At 34.8% G+C, this 18,614-nt stretch overlaps 1 protein-coding gene across 2 annotated transcripts; it reads right to left on the bottom strand.

Annotated features, from left to right (window-relative positions):
* Positions 1 to 138: 138 nt before the first annotated feature.
* LOC126818447 (probable histone deacetylase 1-B) lies at positions 139 to 12,393 on the bottom strand. 2 transcript variants are annotated; one of them, XM_050545858.1, is made up of 16 exons: positions 12,278 to 12,393; positions 10,815 to 10,927; positions 9,264 to 9,381; positions 8,961 to 9,035; positions 6,541 to 6,679; positions 5,983 to 6,124; positions 5,693 to 5,785; positions 5,455 to 5,563; positions 4,847 to 4,987; positions 4,235 to 4,343; positions 4,016 to 4,074; positions 3,780 to 3,851; positions 2,171 to 2,320; positions 1,894 to 1,969; positions 1,073 to 1,104; positions 139 to 525 (listed from the first exon to the last, which is right to left on the bottom strand). In XM_050545858.1, the coding sequence occupies exons 1-16, from the start codon at positions 12,324 to 12,326 to the stop codon at positions 437 to 439; spliced, it is 1,566 nt and encodes a 521-aa protein (XP_050401815.1). In that variant the 5' UTR covers positions 12,327 to 12,393; the 3' UTR covers positions 139 to 436. The 2 variants fall into 2 exon arrangements, with proteins under 2 accessions (XP_050401815.1, XP_050401814.1); XM_050545857.1 differs by having other exon boundaries at positions 1,894 to 1,972.
* Between the last annotated feature and the right edge of the window lie 6,221 nt (positions 12,394 to 18,614).

An 18,614-nucleotide genomic window follows, 5' to 3' on the forward strand; every position in this document is an offset into this window, starting at 1 on the left:
CACCCACTGGTTTTGAATACATCCTTCCACCCACTGGTTTTGAATACATAAGCTCAATCAACCAACAATTTACGACTGCAATCAACCCTTACACCCGAAATCATCCCTGGATCAGAACCCTCAAAGGAAAACACAATATTATCAAGTATAAAATTTATTTGTTTAAAGATAAGAGAATGAAATTTTTTTATAATGTATTATAATAAATACAACATTTGTCACAGACTAGATGTACTAATAAAACATACTTTGATTTGATCTACAAGATAAAATGTTTAATAAAAACAAAATGGCTGTTCCAAAAATTTTTGAATGTCAATAGAAATGAATATTCACAAATGATTTTTTATAAATATAACTAAATCCCCATTGTCATGAGATAATGTACCCCAATTGTTTATATGAAATGTCAGCACTAGGTAAAATGAGATTTAAATTAATGTTCCATCTTGGCAGGTTCCTGTGTAGGTGCATCAGCATCCATGGCTTCTGTGGGACCTTCTGGTTTTGCCTCTGGCTTTTCATCTAAAATTTAATAATGTCGAGAATTACAATACATCAGATGCCAACACTTAAAACGGATTACAGTATATTAATTCGCACTGGTTAACTTTTCATATACTGTCATTGGTATGAAGAATGTATTTTGGAGGCAATTGTTGGGTCATTGTTTAACTGGTCCTAATACCAGGGTATTTTTTTTTTTTTTTTTTTTAACACCACAGCCCACAACCAAATTGACTGAAAATGCTTTTAGTGATGCAGAAGGCACTATTATTCACATTCTAACCCCCAATACTGTTTTGTGGAATATAGATAAATTCTACTGCAAACTAAAGCCATGGTCTGTATGCACAACACAACCTCTGGGATGTCAATCTAAGTCGGCGCACATGAATTCAAATCAACCAAAAACATTCAACCGTTTTTGATTATTTCATTCGATGTGCGTATGGCCTAATTGCAATTAAAAATGATTTGTTTTACAAAAATAAACTCTTTATTCACAGTAAGAATTAAATACAGTTCATGAATACATTTCAACTCGGTACCAAAGACATTCAATCTCTACCTTTCTTTTCTGTTGAATCACTTTTCTCGTCACTGAAATAAACAAATTCTCTAATTAGTTGTAGAATACGGGAATTCTTGAAAAAGTTGAGTTGATCAAATGTGGGTGTAGACAAATCACATACTGCACGCAGCGATCCATCTATGTCATACTTCGAGAATATGATCACTGCCCTAAATGCCGTCCATTTAAAACGCTCACATGATCATTTTGGGGCGGGACTTATCGACTGGACTGCAGCTTTGTATACGCAACAGAGTAAAAATAACCCTCGAAGCATGTGTTTTATGTAAACACATGTCAGGTTGGCAAAATGTCAACTTCTGCCACTCCAGTAAAAGCGATATATAAAATGTGCTAGTGGGTAATATTGCAATCCAGCTTTACCATTGTAAACTGTCTTTAGAGTTTCAATCTGTTTATCTTTCAAAACAAGGTTAGATACTCCTAAATTTGTTTTCGCAAACAAAACCGCCTCTGTGAAATTATCTTTCATGGGCGCCGCCATATTGAATATTTTGTGATTCGGCTCTGATTAGTTTGACATCTTTCATACACACAACGGCTAAATAAATATATTTAATTTCATTCAATATGACAATAGAAGAGAAATAAATACTTCTAAAAATGTCTAAAAGCATACTCAGTGTTTTCAACTAAAATCGTCGATGTAGAAATTAAAATGTCGGTTAATTAGGTTGATGGACAAATCACTGATTAGACTCAGTAGTTGGCTATTTGGTTGAAGGAACAAAGCTGGTCATAAGTAACCCCAAATCTGGAATATTCTAGTCAGTGACATACTAAATAAGTAAACAAACCTTTTTTCTGTTGCTTTCTCATCTTTATCCAAATTCGTTACTTCTTTCTTAATATCTTTTTTATCCTCCTTTGCATCTGCTAATTAAATATGAAAGCTTTAAACTTATATTTCTTATCTGAACTATACCGAGATGAAAGTGTAGACGGGTACCACATGCCGGGGCTTATATCACTTCCATGTGGCATGTGTGACTGATATGACTGTGTCTCTGCAAACTTTGAAAGAAAACATCTCACTTCCCTATTTTTTGTCAGAATTGATTTAAATTTTTTTACCTTTTTCAGCTTCAGCTTTCTTTTCTTCGTCTGTTCTAGCCCGTTTAGCTTTAGGTTTATAATTCTGTCGATCTCGTCGTCCACCTTCTCCTTCATCTTCACTATCGGAAAATTCCTCTTCACAAGCAATTCTTTTATCACTAGCTCGAACTATAAAAACAAATGAAATGAAATGAGGTTTAACGTCCTACTGTTTTGCTCCGAACTGGGCTAATGAAGACGGGCATACGCCATACAGTGTGCCATGAGGGAAATTTTGCCCGGACAGCGGCACTTGGGCCTACTCTTATATCGAATTCCAACTGCCAAGGGATCTTTTACGTGCACGCCAATGTGTACACGGGACCTTGGTTTTTCGTCCCATCCGAACGACTAGACAGCTTTCCTTGTCCGCCCCTCCGTCCTGCATCACGGACAAGGGAGAACCACGCCGGAAAATCTGGATGAACTTTCTTGGCCAATGCAGGGATCGAACACCCGACCTCCAGACTAGCGAGCCAGCGTCTTACCCACTTAGCCACGTGATCCCCCTATAAAAACAATGGTTATAAAATTATCCATTATAAAGTAAAAACAAGCCAGTTTCCTGCATCAATTCAACCAGCGGCTGCCAGGCAGGATACGCCCACATTTTCGAGAGATGGATAGAGAACAATCTAAAAAGAAAGTGATTTTTCCTACAATCAAGGGCCATAATTCAGGAAATTACAATTCGATATGCGCAAATATCGAAAGGAACCGAGATCTTTGTGTTATAAACTTACATTTCAAGTTTCAACAAAATTGGATTAAAATTGTGATCTCTATAAGATCCACAGCCTTGATATACCATATTTTTACGCTATTTGAGAACGAAATTCGAACTCAGTCACCCTTAGGGTGTAACGGTGATATAATAATACGTTTTTTTAAATCGGATAAAAATTATGGCCTCTATAGGGTCCACAAGCTAAAAACGCGATTTTTCGTACAATCAGGGGCCATAATTCAGGAAGTTACGGTCCGATATGCGCAAATATAGAAAGGAACCGAGATCTTTAGGTTATAAACTTACATTTCAAGTTTCAACAAAATCGGATAAAAGTTGTGACCTCTATAGGGTCCACAAGCTAAAAACGTGATTTTTCGTACAATCAGGGGCCATAATCCATGAAGTTTCGATCCGATACATGCCAATATCGAAAGCAGCCAAGATCTTTTGGGGATAAACCTATATTTCAAGTTTCGTCAAAATCGGATAAGAATTGTGACCTGTAGAGAGTCCACAAACAATTGTGGACGGACGGACAGGGGCGACGGTATAATACGTCCACATGAAAATATGGGCGTATAAAAATAAACAGATGACACCTTATCTAATTACTTGCACATTTTTTTATCCATTAGTAAAGCATCTGGGAACCAAATTGTTTATCACTCTGCTTGGCATATATGCACCAATTAGAAGCAGAGTTATTGTGTCTCAAAAAAATGGAACTGCTTATCCCTGGATAGCCTAAGCAGAAAATGCGTTCGCCTAATGAATAACTACATCGAGTTTGGACATTTTACCAAAGCACACAAAGCAGTATTGAAAATATTCAAACGAGTGAAATAATAAATTACTTACTAGATATTCTTTCATCTGGATTATCTTTATCATCATCATCACTTTCTTCATTTACAGCATCTTCTGGTATTGCTAAGGTACATAAATCAAATAAATTATTTTAATTGAAAAGATTTGTGTTATTTGTAAAAAAAATAATCTTTAATAGAGAAATTACACAATAAATGAATTATTATTAGTAAATTATACATGAATTTAACTAACAAGAAAATGTCCCAAAATATTATCAAACTTACGCTGCATCTGTACTCCAGGAGCATGTGGTAACATTCTTAAATTCTCAAATAATCTCGTTCTGAAAAAAGAATATAGCAAAACGTGTAAATAATTTGTCTATCTTTTCAGCCAATAATAATGAATACTAATACAACTAATCAACACTGTTTTATGCTTTGGGAGTTCATACACAAGTGAAAACAACATCCCATTATAACTAAGATAAGTGTGCAACTTACTTTATCTTATCCATATATTCTCCTGTATTTTGATTAGCCATATTAGATGGACTAATATGAAGTTTAAAATCTGGACCATAATACTCAAAATAATCATTATAAGGTAGCTCTGGAAGAAAGACAAATAAAATATCTTAATTTCATCTATCTAAAAAAATACTTCCTAATCCAATTTTTAACAATAACCAGTGAGGCATCAGTATCTCAACAAGCCAACAGTGAGACTGATGTCACCCACAGAAATCTCAAAACAACTAGATGACACATATTAATTAATTGCACATTTATTTTTTTCAAAAGCATCAACCATAATTAATTGCACATTTATTTTTTTCAAAAGCATCAACCAATCGAATTGCTTATCTCTGCTTACCCTAAGCAGAAAATGCTCACCTCAAACTCCATTGGGGCATTGACCTAATAAACACCTACATGTACACCAAGTTTGAACATTCTAGCTCCATTAGAAGGAGAGTTATTGTGTCCCAAAAAGTGTGACGGACAGACAGACAAATCTTGTAGACCAATTACTAAAACCAAATGAAATCATGCTATACATAATGAAAGTTAATTAATTAAAGGTTTAAAGACAGAAATAAATTCAGTACTAACCATTTGCAATTTCAACATTAAGAGCTATAGATGTTTCATATGTCCAACATCTAGCAACGTTTCTAATAGTATAACCTCCACCACCAAGTAATAATATAGGTAAATTCCATTTCTTCATAAATTCTACACATTTACCATGACCTAAAAAAACCAAAAGAATTAGAATATTGCGTTGAAGTTATATCTGGCAGGAACATACTATTAATAAAAGAAGAAATTGGAGGAAGTAATATATATATATATATATATATAAATTTTATTTCAATAATCCACTTGTGCATAGGGGTCTATAGCAGTGGGAGGAAACCCCACGAGGTTGGACAGGCGACCCTTATTGTAAACATGAAATGGGGTTTAAAGTCCTACTGTTCAGCTATGTGTCATGTACAAGCTGGAAATCGAAAGGAAGTAATATAATGTAAACTATGATTGAAACTATTAATTAAACATGAGGGGGTTTAATGAAAGTCACAAAATACTGAGTAGTACTGTCAACTATTCAATTGAGTGGTAAAGTTGTAGCCCTAACTCAGATATAACACTACTGATTCTGATTATATGGAAATGATATATTCTTACATCAGATCAGGAAATATTAAATGATATACCTTTTAGAGTAAGATTAAAACAACCTAATCTATCACCAGATAAAGAATCAGCACCACATTGTAAAACTAGAGCACTAGGTTGATACATATCCATAACTTTAGTCATAACCTGAAATAATAACAATCAAATGTTGTATTTAGTCTGAGATACTTCTCCATATGTATTTATTCCGTAACAACAAAGAGCAACACAACTTCTTTTATTTTAAATTAGCCACAATAAGCAACCATAACTTACAGGTTTAAATATTGTTTCATAATTATCATCATCTATACCATCTCTGAGTGGGAAATTAACTGCATAATATTTTCCTTTACCTGCTCCAATATCCTGTAAAATATTAAGACATTTGTATGATTATCTACAAACATTTTAAATACATTATGTAAGCTTAAAATTAGAAAGCAACATACATGTATATATAAAAAAAACACAGCCATATAAAATTTTCAACCATTTTTCTTCCAGATTAGTTCCTTCAACTCATTGTGTAATAAATAATATCACAAGCTGTAAGTTATACTCACCCTAAGATCACCAGTACCAGGGAAATATTCACCATATTTATGAAATGAGACTGACATAACTCTATCTGTTGTGTAAAAAGCTTCTTCCACACCATCACCATGATGTATATCAATATCAATATATAACACCCGCTGATGATATCTATAAGAAATAATTTAAGTTAATACCATTATCATACCACTGTAAAAATCCAGTGTCAGCAACAAATAACTATATTGAGTCCAGTTTTAAGAAAATGCTTTTACTGGTAATTGTTCTTATCAAGTAATTGTCACGTGACATCATATGATTATGTGGGTCCTACTGTCTAAATACTATACACGTTGCATATAGACGTATATAAATTCCAAACCAATTGAGGTAATTGAGGACAACGAACAGACAAGTGTGACAACTGTTTACATGAGCACTTTGATCAAATATAGAAGATAATCAATATTAATGAAATACACTTTCAATCACTCGCCACTTTGAATAAATCTTGTATAACCAAATAAAGCTATAGAGGCAACACATTCATTAGTATATATATATATAATGACAGGATTGTCGCTTACTTTAAAAGTTCTAATATTGCCAAAACAATATCATTTACATAACAGAACCCAGAAGCTTCAGATTTTTTAGCATGATGAAGACCACCAGCCCAATTAACTGCAATATCTGCAGCTTGTTTATTTAGTTTTACTGCCCCAGCTGAAATATAGAAAATAAATAAGTAACTTGAAGGTTCATAATATACTAAAAGAAAAGATTATATATATATAATACAGGTCTTGAGATCTGAAAATCACGCTGGAGTCAAGAGTGATAAAATGTGTTTGCCATATATTTTACGGGAGCTATTTAACACCACTAAATTTCTATCTGAAACAATGCTTATTATAACTAGTTTACATTTAATTTAAAATGTATAAATTATAAATAAACATTGTTTAATACATGGAGTAATACTGTAGTAACTGTTCATAAATAAAAAGATAGGTTGCCAGGCAACGAAACATACGCCCACAGCAGCTATATCGTCCGGGCAGTCAACAAGAGTTGTCGCATATTTTTACTTTTTTCGGTAATGAAACATTTGTAATACATTAAAATCTGATTAAGAGTAACAACTCATTAAGTAATTATCAGAAAACCATTAGAATTTGTTCGGTTTTTATAAAGTTCTGCGCCATGCTAACGTTTAGCATACGAAACTTTTAACATCATGGATTTAGCTGTTCAAGTCATAAAGATTCATTGAAAATCAATATACTTGTTCGTCTCAAGACCTTAAACACTGTGTATAAATTTAAAGTCAATCGGATATTAACTTTAGCCTCTAGAGCTTCCACAAGATTTTTCAAGGTGATCAAGGGCCATAACTCAGGCAAAAATTATCGGAAATCGCTGAAAATCAATAGGATTCTTCGTCTTATGACCTTAAACACTGTGTATAAATTTAAAGTCAATCGGATATTAACTTTACCCTCTAAAGCGTCCACAAGATTTTTTTAAGTGATCAAGGGCCATAACTCTGGCAGTAATTATCGGAAATCGCTGAAAATCAATAGGCTTCTTCATCTCAAGACCTTAAACACTGTGTATAAATTTAAAGTCAATCGGATATTAACTTTAGCCTCTAGAGCGTCCACAAGATTTTTTGAAGTGAACAAGGGCCATTACTCTGGCAGTTATTATCAGAAATCGATGAAAATCAATAGGCTTTTTCGCCTCATGACCTTAAACACTGTGTATAAATTTAAAGTCAACCGGAAATTAACTTTAGCCTCTAGAGCGTCCACAAGATTTTTTGAAGTGATCAAGGGTTATAACTCTGGCAGTAATTATCGAAAATCGCTGAAAATCAATAGGCTTCTTCGTCTCATGGCCTTAAACACTGTATATAAATCTAAAGTCAATCGGATATTAACGTTAGCCTCTAGAGCGTCCACAATTGCTTGTGGACGCCGGACGACGACAATATACGACCACATTTCAATGTGGGCGTATAAAAAGCATTTGAAAGAATTCCATTTCTTTTGATATCAAACATGTCGTATGTCCAATTACATTTTGACAGCTCCACAATTTTTTCTTTTGCTTTAGAACGGTGGGACAAGCTCAAATTACATTTACATGTACGGTGATTACGACGCATTGACATCTACATGTATGATGAGAGGGCTACGATGTAGTGCTGTAGGTAGTCCACTGAACATTGACACAACGATACTTGGCCTCTGATATACCTTTCAATCACATGTATGCCGAGTATGTCAGCTTGTATGTGTATTATTTATTTACATTCAAGTTACATGAAATAATGAACAATTATGATTGGCTACTATTTTTGGATGCCGAGTATGTCAGCTTGTATGTGTATTATTTATTTACTATCAAGTTACATGAAATAATGAACAATTATGATTGGCTACTATTTTTGGAGTTAGATAGAGGTTCTAATGGAGACAAAAGGATTACATTCCTATACTGTAGTCTGTATTTCGAATATTTTTTGGTTGTATATTCTTTTAAGTAATTTTAAAAAATAACTGTCAATGTTTTTAAATAGTTTTAGCAAAATTCTGAAATAAATATGTAGAAATATGTGTATTTACAACCGATCTAAATTTCACGTTTCCCTTCCAGTCTCGCTTGTGTTCCTTCACCCCGGAATCGATCAGTTAATTGATAATTCCATATATCAGAGGATAATTTTGCACCTGAATAAATGAACAGTGATGTGATGGTGACATCTGATATCGACCAGGGCTTTGTCGGGGAGAATTCATCCATGGTCTTGGCGATGAAACCGACCACTATTTTGAGCCCAAAGATCTATGTTAATAAAATTGAATAATTTCCTGGCATGATAATTTGTGTTTGCTAGTTTGAATTTGCGATCCTTCCCGTCAAATCCCAAGGCCTGTATATATAAGCCTATTCAATAAGAACATATGAACATTGACCATTATCAATATAAATTACTCACCAACAGACCCCCCAGTAGACAGTTGACAAAATTCGTACATTCCATCAAAAACAGGACAATCTTCACCAACATTAACTAAAACAAAATAATACAATGTAGGTACATATTTCTTTCAAACTATTTCAGTGACATTGGAAGTAGTCATATAGGAATGTCTGTATTCACCGATATTGCTTGTTCAAGTTTTCAAGGGTGAGAAAGCTTTCATAAATGACAATATTTAACCAAGCTCTTTTGGGACAAGCTCCATACTTATGCATTGCCATAATACACATTTCTGTGACTTTATCATAACAAACTTACATCTTTGCATCTGTTTGTTATATTCGGACATATTGTCTGGCCGTATACATCGTAAAAACTTTATATAGTCATCACTGTGAAACTTGGTAATCTCTTCTGCTGTGGCTTTATGTGGACGCTGAAAAAATAAAAATATAGAATTGAACCTTTACTTTAAAGGAGATTGCAACAATAGCAGCGGTTTTACATAACAGATATATTACGTGAAAAACATTGTTTTTACTCATCAAACTGGTCATACAATGTACATGAAGCTCTAAAAGATGCATTATTCCTGAGTTAAATCTGTCTACTTTAGATCATTCTTTAGGCTTTAAATGTATAAATTATGACTTAGACATTTATTAACTCGTTCAGAGTATAATTAACTCTTGAAGCCATCGGATGCTCTACAATTTCAACAGATTGAAATACGATTGGCAGAGAGTTAATGATGTGATACAAGAGCATCGCTGCCTTTGCAATATACGTCCACATTCCTGTTTTTTAAAATGAAGAGAATGAAATGTCTGTAGTATGACAAGAGGCAAAGAAAGCTACGTGTTGGGTTTGTTTTGCCAATTGTACAGATTAAATAGTGACAAAAAAGTGGGTGTGACACCATCGCAGGTGGTCAGGGCATGCACCAAAATAATAGATACTGTATTTACGGAATAAATATGCAAAGTTCCAAGATGATCCATTCAGAAATGCAGCCCATAGACAATAAAAAAACAAATATCGGGCCAATTGTACAGATTAAATAGTGACAAAAAAGTGGGTGTGACACCATCGCAGGAGGTCAGGGCATGCACCAAAATAATAGATACTGTATTTACGGAATAAATATGCAAAGTTCCAAGATGATCCATTCAGAAATGCAGCCCATAGACAATAAAAAACAAATATTGGGCCTGACTCAGCACTTGGGCATTGGAGATGGAACAATATGTACAACCGTAAACACAAAAACATAATATGGAACAAGTTTTTGAACACAATTACTCTTTTAATTAAAGTGACGTTTCGTTGGGGGTTCTCTCAACGATTTCAATATTATTTTCATCATCATTTGCTTGAAAATATTGAGAGAGCCCTCAACAAAACGTTGCTTTAATCAAAAGAGTAATTGTGTTCCATACTATGTTTTTGAGTTTATCAATGGGATGTTAAACCATATTTCATATTCATACACCAATCAGACTATTGAAGATAGGCATACATGTAGACTATCTTTGAACTGAGCCTTTGAATACAGATTTAAGGTAAGATACTTGGTTATGTGGAAAAATTAAGCATCTTAATTTAAGATAACCTTTGAATACGGAGTCCTGTTATCTAAATCTTACATAATGCATCCTTAAGAATCAGGGGCCTGTTTCACAAAATTTTAACTAAGATAAAATCCAAATTTTAATAATTTGGTTGGATAATATTACGTTGATTTTAGTGCTTAGCCAATCAAACTTGAAGTATCTACTAAAATTTGGATTTTATCTTTAGTTAAGATTTCGAGAAACAGGGCCCTAGATAATAATTTAAATCTAATTAAACCAAATTATTATGACTTACATAAATCTCCATTTTCCTATAGAGACCATAATTCAAAACCAAGTTGTGTGTCATCCTTATTCTGTGTGGTTTCATAGGATGTCCTTGGCCATAGTAATAATTCCCGATGTCTCCTTTAAACAAAAGAAATTTTATTCACAATGAAAATATATCACTGATTGTGCGGAATTGAATATAATTTTTAAACAAATAAAAACTTATCTATCTTTAGAACTAGTTTTACACATCATGGAGTACATACATTTCAATTTTTCTTTCATACCATATGTTTCAGCAGAAAGGATCAATAATATGGGTCTATGGCACAAACCATGGAAAATGTTGAAATTAATAGACTTTATCACCCACTAATGTGAACACTAACAGCAATACAGCATATCTTAAACAGATCAATAATTTAAAACGTATAACAACATACATTACGACCACATTTCCATGCAGGTCATCTCAGTCAAAAATCAAAAAAATAATGATAGATCAAACTGTAATGTCTAACCCTAACTTAAGGAATAAAATATCCAGTCTTAATTATAGAAACCACAATGCAAGCGGCATTACTTATAATTTATATATAAAAAAAAAAAATTTCTAAAAGCAAATGATTTTTCTAGGTAGAAGGAAACAAAGCACCGGTAACACTAACAGACAAGTAGTATTATTTAATAACTTTTTTTAGTAAACATTATTAATGCCAATGATGATGGTGTGAATGTCACCATGACCAAACTAAAAAAAAGATCAGAGATATATATTATATATTAAATAACATATCCTTTTCACCCCCAAAAAACTGAAATATTGTTACCTAAGTGCAGAGAACCATTTAATAAACAGAATCATGCACAATACCGGTTAAGTGTCACCCTAAAAAAAACCAAATTGCACAAAGCAATCTCATTTGATGGGCTTCCATCTTTTTAGGTTCAACTAGGCATAAATTCTATCAGTTGGTCAAAGCTATAAAGTTTCCAACAATAATCTGATAAAGCATAATGCTAATAACAAAACATGGTTTATTACCACACTTATTTTAGAGTTCTGTAAGGTTTACAATCATCTTTATAAAATAAATTAATATTATCCAAACCCGTACATAGCAATCGGAAATGCTGGTGTTCCATACTTTTACATTTAGCCACGCTGTGAACAATCGTTTACCTTTGTGCCCAACAAAGATTCTAGGTTTACCTTGCAACAGTTTAAAAAATCAACCAATCTTATTATAAAAAGAAATGATATAAGTAGACATATTATACTGGACTGTAATTTCTCCTGTATAAATTGCCCCCCAAAAAAACCGGCGTAGGGAAATGACACTTTTCTCGTCATTGTTTCTGCAACTTTTGACAACTTCTAAACTGAGAAAACTGATAACAACAAAACAATGCACATGGGGGGATCTGATTTTAATGTCTATTACTTTCATTTACACCTCAAGAAAACACATATTTCATTTAACTTACCGTCGTAGTAATAGCAGCATTTCTTCTTATGGGCTTGAGACGAAGCCATTGTCAACAATGCTACTCTCTGCAACGCGCCGAATCTAAATGATGTTTTTATGCTAATGAGCAGAAAGTGCTGCCCTCTAACCAAAATAGACTAAATCGGATTACCTCCCCTATACCACTGACCCGACAGCGAAAATTCTTTGTGGTCGTGATTTCTGGATTTGATAGAATTGAAAGGAAAAAAAAATGTCGTAACGACTGGGATATTAGTATGCAAACACTGACATTATAAACTGATATTAAACGACGTCCGTGTGCTTATTCACTGATAATTATTGAGGAATAGCTACTACCATGGACCTTAATAGTACTACTAAAAAAACATGATTGAAGGCTTATAATTAATTAGGTCTACATAGGGTCCACACAATAGGGGCCTCCGGGCCCTGTGGCAGTGACAAACGATTCGGCTAAGGGGGGGTCCAGGAGTGTCTCCCCCCGGGCTCGACAATTTTTGAAAGATACTTAAAGGGACTAAATCGCTAATATTTGGGACCTAAAAATGGGTCGCAACGCATACAATAATGTAATAATGAATGTATATAAATTGATCTACTAGACATTCAATCGTTTCTGTTTTACTGTAATTTCTAATAAGTTAGGTTCGAGGAAATACGCCAGAAGTCTCAATCTCTAGCGTCTGGTTGTTCCAGTCTACGCCGATAGTGTTTGTTGCGCATGCTCTCCAGATAAGAAAAGAATATAGCGTCACCGTTTGACATGACTTGTGGAATATGCCTAGCCTCTTTTTTCGAGTCCCTTATTACAAATAGCGCTGAAACGCATTATGGTACACGATTCGTGTACCAATTTTAAAATGTTTATTTTGTCTTAAATATTGGATAGGCCTATCAGAAGGCCATCTTTTCCTGGTAAGATCACAACATTAGTGTTGAATTAAACCGACAAATAATTTGTGTTTTCAATGTCGAAGATTTTGGATGATATTGAGTTAGAGACTTAGCTGCTTTAATCTCTACTGTTATTTTGGTGTATATCTGGGGTAACTTTACTATAACCATGGACCTTATAATGTAATTAAATGGCATGGGTGCTAAATATTTAATAAAAGATTTTTTATTGACTCATCTTCAACAGGTAAACACAATATCAATATGCATTGCACATCGTCATAACATCACCACAATATTCATAAAATTTAGGTTACCGGTACAGTAATTTACATACCTGTAATTAATTAAGAAATAGATAGATATGGTATATCAAGGTTGTGGACCCTCTAGAGACCACAGTTTTTATCCAATTTGGATGAAACTTTAAATATATGTTTTTATCATTAAGATCTTGGTTCCTTTTGATAATTATTAACATTAGTGTTACTTTGCTCTTATTTTTTGAAAAAAATTTCACAAGTTGATTTCCTTTATTTTGTTAATGTAGAATGGTAACGAACTGCTCTTTTCATTTTCTTTGTTTTATTTGTTTCGTTTGAATTTGATTTATCTGTTTAGTTTTTGATTGTTTAATTTTTGTTAATGAAGTTGATTCTTTTAAACTTCGTTTTTATTTTTGAACTCTACTTGGTGTAGGTGTTCATCAGGTAATACCTCGACTGAGTTCAATATTGAGATTAGCCGGTTGATTTGTTGGATATAAACCTTTGAATAATAGCGCCTAACAGGCAGCTGTGTTTAATTATGTTCTCCTGATTTTGATTGTTTCTGTGTGTTTGAAGTATATGTTTGTGATATGCGCTTAGAAACACTTCACGTGTAATGAAGCGCTATATAAATCGAACAATAATAATAATAATAATAATTATAAGTAGGGTGACCACCCGTCCCGCGTTTCGCGGGTCAGTCCCGCAAAATGTTTCATTTCAAAGTCCCGCGTCCTGAAAACAAGCCAAAATGTCCCGCAATTGCTGACATGGACGATTTCTATACAGTAATATGCGTGAATCTAGTCTCGCGATAGTCTATTTGAGTATTAGTCTAGTCAAAATACTGAAAGACCCACCACAAATTCCTTTAGAAGGTCTTTTGGTACCAAATTGTAGATGATGACCTTTCCCTGTAGGCCTACATCACTTAGTGAAAATCCACCGAAATCCACCGGCGTGGTTCCCCCTTGTCACTGGTGCAGGACAGAAGGCCTTGGGCAACGTATACTCATCGGATGAGGTGTAATTTAAAGAATCCTTAGCAGTTGGAATTCGTATAAGAGTAGGCCGTAGCACCGGTCCCCGGACCAAATTCCCTCAAAGGACTTCATCAGCCCAGTCGGGCGTTAAACCCCATTTCAAGTACGTTTAACTCAAAGAAATATATATTTTAATGTAATAAACATAAGAAGTTGGAATTCGATATAAGAGTAGGCCGTAGCACACAATATGGCGTATGCCTGACTTCATCAGCCCAGTCTGGCGTTAAACCCCATTTCAAGTACGTTTAACTTAAAGAAATATATATTTTATTGTAATAAACGTAAGAAGTTGGAATTCGATATAAGAGTAGGCCGTAGCACCGGTCCCCGGCACAAATTCCCTCATAGGACACAATATGGCGTATGCCTGACTTCATTAGCCCAGTCAGGCGTTAAACCCCATTTCAAGTACGTTTAACTCAAAGAAATATATATACTATTCAAAAAAAGTAGGGGATATTTGATTTTGGGGGCATAATACTAAAATATGCAAATGACTACGAAAAAAGTCACTATAGAACCTAACAGAAGAAACATTTCCAGTTACATGTGACGCCCAAACGCACCAATAGCTACCGCATGGAATGCAGGTGATGCTTGGGATCATCATGGGGGTCCAACCCAAGATTTGCACGACTCTGACTTTGAATGTTACAGTCATTGTGGCATTGAATTCCAGGGTGGAAACATCAGTTTAATTGTTTTAGTGACCAGAAAACAAATTTTGATATGCGTCGGCTTACCCAAAATGAAAGGTTACGTGCCCTTGGCATGCTACAGATCGGCACAACACAGGCGGTTGTGGCGCGGACGATGAATGTTTCTCAGTCTGTCATAAGCAGGCTATGGTCCAGATACCGTGATACACAATCTGTACAGGACAGACCACGCTCAGGTCGACCAAGGGCGACAACTCAAGCCCAGGATCGATTTATCGGTACCTTGGCCTTGAGAAATCGTGTCATCACAGCAAATCAGATCAGCGCTCGTCTTTAAACAGACACTGGTGTGAGAGTGAGTGGCCAGACGATTCGGAATCGACTGCATAGGGGTCACCTTCGCGCCCGACGTCCTCGCGTGATCCCTTGTTTGAGAGATCATCACATTCAGGCAAGACGTCGTTGGTGTAGGGATCGTCAACACTGGGATAATCGACGCTGGAGCAATGTGATGTTTTCAGATGAGTCAAGGTTCACTGTTGATTTTTTGGACAGACGTAGGAGGGTGTGGCGTCGTCGAAACGAGCGCTTCCAAGACGTTAACGTCATCAGACATGATCGATTTGGGGGTGGTTCTGTTATGGTGTGGGGAGGCATCACTGTTGCTGGAAGAACGGCTTTACATTTTGTTGCAGGGCGTGTTACAGGCCAGTACTACCGGGACAACATCTTGGCAGTCCATGTTGTGCCGTTCGCACGACGTCATGGCCGCCGTTTCATCTTCCAGGATGACAACGCAAGATGTCACAGGGCCAGGATCGTTACAGGTTACCTCCAACAACAGAACATCACCACATTACCTTGGCCAGCACTGAGTCCCGACCTCTCCCCCATCGAGCATGTCTGGGACATGCTTGGACAGAGGTTACGTCAACGTCAACAACGTCCTGCCAATGTCCAAGAACTTGCTGCTGCGTTGCAACAGGAATGGGACAATCTGGACCAAAATGACCTTAGACGTCTCATTAGGAGTATGCCACGTCGGATCAATGCTTGTTTGGCAAACAGAGGAGGATTTACCCGTTACTGACTTGGTTGTGATGCTGTGGTAACTTTGCTGTTTGACCCCGGGTATTATTTTACCCTTATAATGGTCAGTCTGTGCCTTACTTAGTCTAACGATCATTTGGAATAAATCGATGAATGTGAACTTCATTTCATTTTGTCATTTGTTTCTTCGTCAGTTTCATTAGGTGACTTTAATAACACTTAAAAATCAAATATCCCCTACTTTTTTTGAATAGTATATATATTTTAATGTAATAAACATAAGAAATGGAAAATATTGCCCGCCACCAAGAAAAAAATCAACGAATATAAATAATATATAACATTTAGCCCCACAACTACAACCACTATCAGCAAGCGCAACCGACAACACCACGACCGTCACCATACTCAAAGAAAATAAAAATTAAAAAATATTGTAAAGACCTGCACTACCAGTAGAAATCTCAGTTCTCAGACAATACATCTTCTAAAATCCCCAAATGTTAACTTACAACTTGGAAAACGTGCTTTGTCCTATATGCCAATCTGAACGACAGACTCACCCTACCTGCAGAGAAGTGACTCTGACACAGTGAGTAGCCATGATATCCATATGACGTTATCTAAACGTCACAGGTCATGAGGTCACATCAACAAACAAATGTAAACACCGTCATTATGATCATTATCTACATTTAGGAGATAAACACTTCCTGTTTTGCATTTAGAGGGGTGTTATTGTCCAATAGACATGTCCTGAGATCATTAGGACCCAAGACGCGTTAGCGTCGCGGGTTCTAATGTAAAATCTCAGGACATGTCTATTGGACAATAACACCCCTCTAAATGCGAAACAGGAGGTGTTTATCGACATTGTAACATGCTATTTTTTAGAATTTTTAAAGAACTTATTTTATTGTGTAAACTTCAAAATTCGTCTTACGGCAAATCGGTTTTAGTGACGTAAAAAACAAAGAAATCAATTTTGACGTAATGAAAACGTCGTGACGTAGCGGGGTAACTGGCTGCTCATGTTAGATTTGGCTCACTTATCGTCTGGTTGCTAAAGTAGCCGTATGAGTATAGACACACAAAAAAAACCTAAAATTCTCACTTCATTTTTTTAAAAGTAGTTTTTGAAACAAAATTTATGTTTCTGTAATATATTTTTGAATATTTTGTTGTTTGTAGCTGTTACCTGACAAGGGGTTTGCGTTTTAAGTGCATCTTCGGACATATCTCCAAATATTTCATCTAATCATAGATAATACCGTATGATTGCCGACTCATGAATTCTCGACGTTATGTTGCGAAACGCGTGAAACGGCGAGAAAGGTGGTTGATCACTTCCGGTCTTCTGTTCTCGCTGTTTGTTTACTATAGGCCCAGTAGCGATATTTTTATTTAGCGCTTTCTTGTAGTATTAAATGTGGCATCATCTGGTTAAATGGTAACGAGAAATAGAAGCAATGTTCGAGGTAAGAATAAAAATGAATATCTTATAATTTTGATATTATATTGTATTATAAATAAGTATTACATTTCATGAAAATCTCGACACGTGTGTTGTCCAGTTAAGGCAAAGTTTGACAGCTTTGACCTACTTTTAAAAATCGGCAAAATAGAGTTTTCAATTCATTAATTTGTAAAATAATACTTGCAGATCATTAATAAATCGTAAATATATAAAATACAGTTTGGTATGAATAATAACATTGCTGTGTTGGCTATATATAAGCTTTTAATTACACAATTTTTTAAAAATCTTTTGTATTTTCAGCAGAACGTACTGGTACCCGTCTTTTGTTTGCTACCTAGGGGCCTAGAGGAGTGCCAGCTTGTGAAGCAAATATATTTCATGTTGATTTATTGTGATACTGATAAAAAATTGTATGTTTTATTTATGTTATTTACTTCTTTTCATATTGTGTGTGTGTGTGTGGGTGGGGGAGGGGGTATAAATATTGAGACACTAGACATTAATATATTGATAAAGTATTTTATTTTATGTATCTATTTATTTATATTTTTTTTTTTTTATTTCATTTTTTTTGGGGGGGAGGGGGGGGATATTATTATTTTCATTATTTTATTTGTTTTATTTTAATACTCAACAAGGGATTTGGTTTAAATTGTTTGATTGTATTATATCATTATTGATTTTAATTTTGTATAGTTGAATTAAGCATAATTATTTAATTTTATGTATTTCAAACATCAGAAAATAAACCATTCAAGCTATGTGTAATGTGTTTGTATGGTTATGTTGATGGTTAAATAGGTTGAGAATTGAAGCCAAATGACCAATTTTCGCAAAAAAGGGATCTGCCAGTTGGTGTTACAGAATTCAGTCAATTTTGCTCCGATATTGATAAGATTGGTTTTGTTACAATGCTGAGATGTATGGCTTTTCA

The sequence above is a fragment of the Patella vulgata genome, chromosome 4 (genome assembly GCF_932274485.2).
Source record: "Patella vulgata chromosome 4, xgPatVulg1.2, whole genome shotgun sequence".
NCBI lineage: Eukaryota > Metazoa > Mollusca > Gastropoda > Patellidae > Patella > Patella vulgata.

Bases quoted from the DNA above. Each gene is read 5' to 3' on its own strand.
- LOC126818447 (XM_050545857.1), bottom strand. From the start codon at position 12,326: ATGGCTTCGTCTCAAGCCCATAAGAAGAAATGCTGCTATTACTACGAC. The intron at 4,988-5,454 runs GTATATCATTTA...TGGTTTTTTTAG, and splicing joins TTTTAATCTTACTCTAAAAG to GTCATGGTAAATGTGTAGAA. The intron at 1,105-1,893 runs GTTTGTTTACTT...TGTTTATTTCAG, and splicing joins GAGAAAGCAACAGAAAAAAG to TGACGAGAAAAGTGATTCAA.